Raw genomic sequence first — 9,025 nt, 5'->3', positions numbered from 1 at the left:
AGCCCAGGGTCTAAGCATTGGCAGGCTGTCAAGAGGATTTTTCGCTACCTTAGTGGCACTTTACATCTTGGCTTGTTTTATCCCAAGGGCGGATCATTGCCGCCAGACTTACATGCTTTTTCGGACTCAGATTGGGCTGGTTGGTTTGACACGCGAGTGTCCACAAGTGGTTTTTGTTTCATGCTTGGCAGTTCATGTATATCATGGTTGAGCAAGAAGCAACCTACTGTGGCCACTTCGAGTTGTGAGGCTGAGTACATGGCAGTCTTCACAGCTACGGTTGAGTGTGTATGGCTCAGACGCCTTATGGCTGATTTCGGTGTTGGACAGGACACTGCCAACACTATCTACACTGACAGTCAGAGCGCATTGGCAGTTGCGAGGAACCCAGTTTTTCATGCTCGCACAAAGCACATTGAGGTGCATTACCACTATGTCAGGGAGAGGCTCTTAGCAGGAGAGATCAGCTTGGCTTATGTGCCAACACAGGACAACCTTGCAAATCTTTTCACAAAGGCATTGTCTCGTGAGAAGCTTGAAGCTTTCCGCAAAGCTTTGGGCTTACTCCCCTTTATGGACTGATCCTGTCCTCAGGGCATGGCACTTCCCTTTACTCATGTGCCAGCTCTCGTTCACCGCATCACTCCAAGAAGGATTTGTTACCATATACATGTGGTAGTGATGTGTGTGAACACACTAGGACCGCCGGGGCATTTTTTCCCTCTTTAGGAGGTTTTTTCCCCCGTGCATTGTATATACGCCCATCACTCTAGGGCTGTCAATCTTTCCATTGCACACTAAGTAACACACTCTCTATTGTGTGCCTTGAGCTTCCTTCGTCTTCTCCAAGTTGTGTGTGTTTCTCTGCAACCCTAGTTCCAACAACCTTGTTTACTTATTGACCACCTACAGCAAGTTGTGAAGGCGTTTCTCAAATGTAAGGGGTGGTTAAGGACCCCTAAATTTTCTATAGAAAATTTAGTTGGAGGGCCCTTTGCTTTTGAGCAAACCTATGAGGCACATATTACTTTTTTCAAGGACCCCCCAAAAGCACACCTTTAAAGGGTCTATGGGGGAGCCCTCTTATAATAAAGGGAGTCTCTCACTCCTAATTTCTAAATCTACAGTGTAAAGACATAAGAGGCCTACCCTAATGTGCACATCTATGTGACGCCTCACCGGAAGTCTCTATGTGTTACACTTTGCCTAGTGGTAAATGAGTCTCTCCCCCTTGACACTATGCCTCCCCCCAAATCTATAGTGTAAGGACACAAACAATGGGGGGCCTAGCCCTATAGATTATACCCTATACTCAAGTGAATCCTTAGAGGTCCCAAGTTGAAGCCACATACAAAGCCACAATGCATGGACAAGAACGAACACACATAACTTATTGCATCACGTTTATATAAATAACAACCTATTTTGTATCATAGTCACATGCAATCTATGGCAACAAAAGTCCTTTGTCACTGGGCAAAAGGGCAATTCATCCATATGGGGGTGGTTGAGGCACTTCCCATCGAAAAATCTCTCACTTGGCTTGAAGTGTATTTTTTTTCCTAGGAAAACCGAAATGCATTAAGAAAAAGAAGGAAGAGAGGCAGTCCTGAAGAAGATCACAAAGATAGGCAAACCTTTTCATGTGTAGTCTGTAAAAACTCAAGATCTCTTAACTAAACACAAAGGAAGATCAAAGACTTTTCACATAGAGAGTACAATGAATAGCAAGTTGAGCTCAAAATGAAACAAATGGGTGTCTAAAAGTAAAACTACCTCTAAAAAGAACCTCATTCCTTTGAAGCCAACAATGCCACATAAAAGCATTTCTCCACATATTCCACAGTACAACATCCAAGTTGTAGCATTCTCCTAGGAGGATTTCCTTGACATTGAACTTTTGAGGGTGTAGAGGAGCACAACATTGATTGGGCAATGGAAAAAAAGTTGTTTGATACCCTCTGGGGACGCTTGGCATCTAGCACACTACCCTGAACCAATGTTGGCTTGAAGAGCCCTTTCTCCTTGATGCAATATCAATGTGAGAGATGAGTGTTTCATAGCACCATTGTTTGTTGCTCCATTGGGGATGTTCCACTGCTTGTTCATCTTGGCCTTAAGCCCTTCATCAAATTCAAGCAAGAGGGAGAACTTTTTGTAAGCCTCCTTTGTGGTAGGAACTGTTGAGCAAGCATGGGGCTCGCGAGCTGAATTTGAAGGCGTGGGCCTTTAGAGGGCCTATGGGGAGCTCTCTAATCTATACTACCTATAATGGGGGGAGGGATTCGGCCCCCCCGCCACGCGTCAGAACGTCCTGCAGCTCCGGGAGCACAGCAAGAGAGAGAGAGAGAGAGAGAGAGAGAGGTAGGCTTCCTCCACCGGCTGTACTAGCACTAAGTGAAAGTAATTTGCCTTTGCAAATGAACTCTCCTAGAACTAGACTTCCAAATTTAGCGTGTGAAATATAGGGCAGTCGCCGCGAGTCGGCTTTTTCAAAGTGTCGACAGAATGTCGACATGAGCGTTGACAACTCTGCTTCGATGAATATAACAGCCGCATGCAGCAGAAGTGCGCTCTCTGTTACACCCCGCGTGTACGTGTGTGTGTGTGTGTGTGTAGAGAGGCGGATGCTTCTGCTGAGAATATCCTCCATACCCGAATCTGCTCTTCTGCTCGTGGATTCTAGCCTGTTGTAAAGCAAAAAGCAGAGCTACCTCTGCCCTCAAAGGCAGGAAGTGAGGAAAGTACAACGGTATGCTCTCTTTTCTTCACACGCATGCAAAATCATCACAAAGCACTACTGCATGCATGCCTGCGTGCGCCACGTATGTGCAGAGTGGGCACGCATGCCACACACACACACACACACACACTTATCATGCATATATACACAAGTCTTGTACTATGAACACCCCACCATTGAAATGCAGGTTCACGGAAGCCCAACAGCCAGAAGGCCATGGAAGCCGCCATTGAATGCGTGAAAGGGCTGGAAGATTGCCGAGACACACATCTAGCATCTCAGCTCAAGATCGGCGCCATTGTCATCATCTTGGTAGCATGTGTGGTGGGAGTCTGTATGCCCCTGGCAGGACGATATGTCTCCGCATTTCGTGCCGAGAGCAATCTCTTCTTTGTTATGAAATCATTTGCAGCAGGGGTCATCCTCGCCACCGCATATGTGCATATGCTACCAGACTCTTTCAAAGCGCTTGGTAACGAATGCCTTGCCGAAAACCCCTGGGCCAATTTCCCATTTGCAGGCTTTATAGCTATGGTTGCCTCGTTGTTCGTTCTCATGATCGACTTTTTTGCCACCACCTACTATGAGAACAAGCACCAGAAGAGTGTTGGGACTGTTGGGGCGCATGGTCATGATGATCCACATAAGGGCAAGCTTACCCACATTAATGTACATGATGATGCAAAGACTGACTGCTCCAACCATCCTGATCAAGCTGCCCATCTTTCGGCTGTCTCGGTGCATGCGCATACACATGGTCCCCACTCACATACTCTCATGCTCACAGAAGATGAGACCTCCAAGCTACGCCACCGCGTCATTTCCCAGGTTCTCTCTCTCTCTCTCTCTCTCTCAGTGTTAAGTCATCAAATTTATGGGATGACAGTACTCCCAGAGCAGGGTAACCCTGCTTCGGTTCCTGTGCTCCGGGAGTATGTAACATAGTATTTTGGGCTAAGGATTGCTAGAGTTATGGCTTGTCTGAGGACTTAGCCATTGAGTTGATGACAACATGAATATGCATGTGGAGCTAAGGCAGTGGTCACTCGATGGACAGTAATCAATTACTATTGGAAATAACTATGCCTCATGCATGGTCACACATGCACCGGTTGTTTGTCGTGCAACTCCGCAGGTCTTTTTGTACAACATAACAGATTTTGGCATAGTTGCACCAGTAACATATTATTGATAAATGGGCTGGCATCCCAAGCCCAACAATCATCAAGAAATAATTAATGCTGACTATGCATTGAACATCATGCATGCTCCTATAGAGTCTGCGATTCTAGGCTCTAGGGCGTACTCCCTGTTTTCCTCAAGTACCCTAGATCCTATCTTGAGTTCAACACTCCTCGACTCGTGGGATACTCTCAGCTCATTGAAGGCATGTTGTTTGGTATGCAAGGTGGTGAGATATAGCTGGCTGAGGTCTCTTGTGGTTCATTCCTTCGACGTCAAAAGTTCCCCTCTCTCTCTCTCTTTTCTCGCTCGTCAATTATAGAAATGAATCATACATCATCACCATGGCGAATCAAACAACAATGCACAATGGCTAGAGGATTACTAAGTGTCATGCAAAACACAGGTGGATATTAACATATTTGCAAGGGACTCATAACATTGACATAACATCCAAGATGCCATCCCTCCAAACTTCTGTAGTGGTGAAAGAAATGACTCTAAAGAGGTGCACGAAGACCCATGGGATTCAGGTGACAAGAGGGGGGAGGGAGGTCACCTATAATATTTGTGTCTATCCTGGGGGTTCGACAGGAGGAGTTTTTTTATTTCAAATATTGTCACATTTTTACTTATAGGGGTATTATTTAAGGAACAGGCTCATATTATAAATAAATTGTCCCCATATGTGGGGTTAAAAAAGGGTAAAATGCATGCATATGAAGTCCCCTTGTTATTACTATGCCCCCTCCTTGGACAATGGGTTAAGACAAAGCATGTGTTCAAACACTATTGGCTGCTGGCGTCACCAAGAAGGAAGGTATTCCTTGTGGCCCCATAAACACCCATTAGCGTATTATCTCAAATCACAATAGGACTTATGTGAAAGAGCAAGAGCCTTTAGCACAATTGATGGTATTATTAGAAAGGAAGGCATTTGTTGTAGTCTAATTAAACTAGAAACTCCAACGGCGAATGATAGGACACTGCACGCAAGCACCAGTTTTCCATAAGATGGAATTGGTGCATCTATGTAAAAATTGGCATAGTTGCATATGATAAGTAACTCATGCAAGTATATGACCACACATGAGCTATGGTGATCTAGGAAAGAAAAACTATTGTTTTTAAGTAATGACTATACTATGCGTTTGAGGGGGTCACTACATAGAGATCATATATAGCACGTGCCTTCAAAAGGTATTTATAGAACTCTCTATTCTATATTTTTCTATGTATATAGAAGCCCCTTATGTGCCACTTTTCTTGATTAAAATACATGTTATGTACCCAAACAAAACACTTCCAATTTAAAATACCCTTATGTATGACTTCATAAGAGAAATTAACCCCTTCTGTTGAACTCTTGTGGCTATTGTACATATTTTTGAGTGAACCCTCCCCCCCAATCCCCTCTTCCGGGCAATGGTTAACACTAGGTTGGTAACCTAACAGGACATAAAAGTGTCCTTTCAGGGTTTTGAAAAAAACCTCCAAAACCATTGTAGATCCACTCATTTTGTAAAATCCTTTCATGAGGTTATAGTTCAAGGACTACTACACATGTAAAAAATAAGACACTTGTAAAATTTCTCATCTTTTGGTCACACCAAGCCTCCAAAGTTGATGGACCAGTACATTTTCATCAAAACAATCATTTCTTACGTTTTGTTGCATAAAAATAAGATTAGGGATCTTTGTAGGACTTGAGATAAACTCCCTAGTTAACTTCAATGGGTTGGTGATCAGAACATATGATTGCTTCTCACTCACTATTTTTTGTTTTCCCAAAAGAAATAGGAATAAAAAAGTTGAATTTTTACCATTCTGCAAATCTATCATCAAAGTTTCTATAGCCACGCTAAATACAAATAATATATGCATGTTTTCTTAGTTCCCTATTGTCCTTTAGGTTCATAAGGAGCCATGGAGCATGTCAAAAGAATATTATCTCTCTTACCAAGGGGAATCTTGGGGACAAAGATGAAGTGCTAAATACAGCAAACATGAAAAAACTGGGTTCAACATTATGAGTTGTACAATCCCATAAAAACTATTCAATATCTACCCAAAATTGATCCTTATGACTAGATATGGTTACTACCTACAAAATGCATGTAGTTGTCACAAGAAACTAGCAATATTGAAAAAGCTATACTTGATATACTAGAATGTTTCGTTTTCTTCTATAATTGAAAAAATCAACCATCGTTATCTACTATGCAAAATAGGGTATTAGGTGCCCCAAAACTCAAGAAATATTAGCTTTATGCTACAATATGCGACATAGAAAATCAAAACTACATTTGAATATCTTGAAAGCCACCAAAAAAATCATAGAAGAGCTAAAATTGGCTCAAAAACAGGATTTGACAATTTTTGTAATTTGGTCATAACTTACAACTTTAACATTTATTTCTCCCTAGAAGCATCAGGACATGTTGAGGACTACTAAAGATAGTTCTCTAGCATTATAGACCTCACAAACATGAATTCTAGAGTGGTATAGTTGCAAAAAGTTGAAAAAAACAAAAAATAGGACCCGTTTTTTCACACAGTTTAGGTTGTGAAATGTTGTGCAAGGACAAGGTTAAAGATGGAATTGATATTCCAAAAAAAATGTGGAGTTTTTTTCAACTCATGAGACAACTTTCTAGATAGATAGCACCTCAAAATCCATTTTGAAACTCTTGACATAATTCAAGGAAAATGGTCACTTCACAGGACATAAAAGTGTCCCACGACATAAAAGTGTCCCATTACCAACCTAGTGTTAAGTATCGGGGTGCTTACCCCCGTGCAGGTGGAGGTTACGGGCATAGCTGGTCATGCAGTTTTTGAGGGGCCCAGGATGCTGTTTTAACTTGCAAGGAGCTTTTTGCCACCTACAGGCCAATGCATGCATGCAGTGTATTGGTACACGTGCATTCTCCTAGTGGCCAGGTGCAGTCTCCTAGCAGCCAGGTGCAGTGTTCGACACCACGGGAGGTGTGCATTGACTTTTTCATTTTGGTCAATGGGCAGTAACCTGCTCATGGTGACTGGAGACCGGTTGGGGTCTGCTTGTCATGATAGCAAGCAGCCTGATATCTAGCCAAGTCCCTCCCCCCGATGGGGTTAAATTTCGTGTGGTAGTGCCTATGTGGCACTAGTGAAAAGCGTTCATTTTTGCTGATCTTGAAATTTTGAACAGCGAGTGCTTTTGCCACATACAAAGAGCAGCTTGAAACGTTGTCTCCGTTTGGGTGCTCCAGCCTCTAGGAGCTAATTTATCTCTGTTCTTACGACTTATTATTAGCTAACCAACCTTTCTTAAGATCAATCAAGACTTTCTTTCCACAATCCCCTTACTATATATCCTCATTTTGCAGGTATTGGAACTAGGAATCGTTGCTCATTCTGTGATAATCGGCATCACATTGGGCACATCGGAGAGCCCATGCACAATACGGCCCTTGCTTGCAGCCTTGACGTTCCATCAGTTCTTTGAAGGTGTGGCTCTTGGAAGCTGCATAGCTCAGGTATTTCAAACAAATTAAGCTGGTTTTGGTTCATGATTGGTATGAAGTTTGCAGTAAGTGTGATTGCACATTGATATTGCAGGCAGGTTTCAAGACTAGAGCGTCCATGTTGATGGCCTTCTTCTTTTCAATAACAACACCGCTCGGTATAGGAATTGGCATGGGTATTGCATCCACATACAATGAGAACAGCCCCACCGCACTCATCGTCCAGGGGGTTTTTGACAGCATGTCAACTGGCATTTTGCTTTATATGGCACTTGTTGACCTCATTGCGGCAGATTTCCTTAGCAAGAGACTTCGTACCAACGTCCACCTTCAGCTCTATGCATATACCGCGCTTTTCCTTGGTGTTGGGGCTATGTCTGTCATTGCGTATTGGGCATGAGCTTTCCCTCCCTCAATTTGTTTCTTCGAGGGCAGGTTGCACGTTCTTTTGTTCTTTCTCAGCACAATAACAGTTAGTCTACAAAGCTTTGCAGAGATGAGGATATGAAGGTCACTTTTACAAGTCCCAGTAGAAGGATTAGTGATAAGAGATATCAACGGGATCATCAATCACCTTCTTGCAAAGTGTTTGTGCTGGTAAGTAAAGAACCAGGCACAAACCCCACCCATCTCCCAACAAAAAGGAAAAGAGTATAAATGAGACATATAGATGAATTTTATTGCATGATAATGTCTTTCAAATCAAGCAACACATTACTATGATGGTGAGAATGCTGAGTTGATAAATAATGCGATCAATAAGCCAGCGCGAGTTCATTGGAAGTTTGTTTTTTTTTCTGCAAGTTTGTCTTGTTGGGCACAGCTAGTTTGTTAGATAGGGTTTGCCCTTAACAACCAATCTTCATTCTTCAGTCTTGTTTCAAACAACTTTGTTATTCCTTGTTTGTAGATATGGTGTGTAGTGTTTTTTTGCTTGATGTGTCACTCAGATCATGGTAACAATTGTGTTATATTATATTAATTGCTTCCATGTGCTCTCATACACACTCTCCTTTGGGGCCGGAGAAAGGTGGTGATTATGCAAATGAAGATAATCAGTAGTACCACGTGAAATAGCCTGCCTAAACATCGAGAAGAGTTAGACATTAATAGATAGCACGCATCTTGCCTACTACATACCTTGCTACCCCAGTCCATAGCCAAATCTCTCTCTCTCTCTCTCTCTCTCTCTCTCTCACACACACACACACACACACACACACACACACATGCATATGCAATATTCTACCACTTCCTACTACATAGACACATGCATATGCAATCTCCTACCACTTCCTACTACACACACCTCCCTCGACAGTCCATGAAGCTTGCAAAGCTATCGTCTCACGATGCACACACATCTAATTGCTCATCACAAACTATGGAATGCATAGTAAGGAAAGGCAATTATGCTTACACACACAATGCAAGTTACACATACATAAGCACCTCTACTAGTAGGAAAGAAGATTAGTGGGAAATAATATCAAGAGGGCCACCATACTTAACCTTGCTTCTTTTTCAAAAGGGAGGTCAGGTTTACCCACACCTTGGATTGTTCATTACATTGTTTGGGTGCCCAAGAATT

The 9,025-nt window shown here is 42.6% G+C and overlaps 1 protein-coding gene across 1 annotated transcript; it reads left to right on the top strand.

Moving 5' to 3' along the window:
• The first annotated feature begins 2,507 nt into the window (after positions 1-2,507).
• Positions 2,508-8,217, top strand: LOC147428850 (zinc transporter 4, chloroplastic-like). The gene is made up of 4 exons (XM_086494920.1): positions 2,508-2,752; positions 2,931-3,571; positions 7,297-7,446; positions 7,529-8,217. Exons 2-4 carry the CDS (start codon positions 2,960-2,962, stop codon positions 7,832-7,834), a joined length of 1,068 nt encoding a protein of 355 aa, XP_086351046.1. The 5' UTR covers positions 2,508-2,752; positions 2,931-2,959; the 3' UTR covers positions 7,835-8,217.
• The last annotated feature ends 808 nt before the right edge of the window (positions 8,218-9,025 follow it).

The sequence above is a fragment of the Adiantum capillus-veneris genome, chromosome 22 (assembly GCF_014529385.1).
Source record: "Adiantum capillus-veneris isolate H3 chromosome 22, ASM1452938v2, whole genome shotgun sequence".
NCBI lineage: Eukaryota > Viridiplantae > Streptophyta > Polypodiopsida > Polypodiales > Pteridaceae > Adiantum > Adiantum capillus-veneris.
This window is presented reverse-complemented; position numbering and strand designations above follow the sequence as displayed.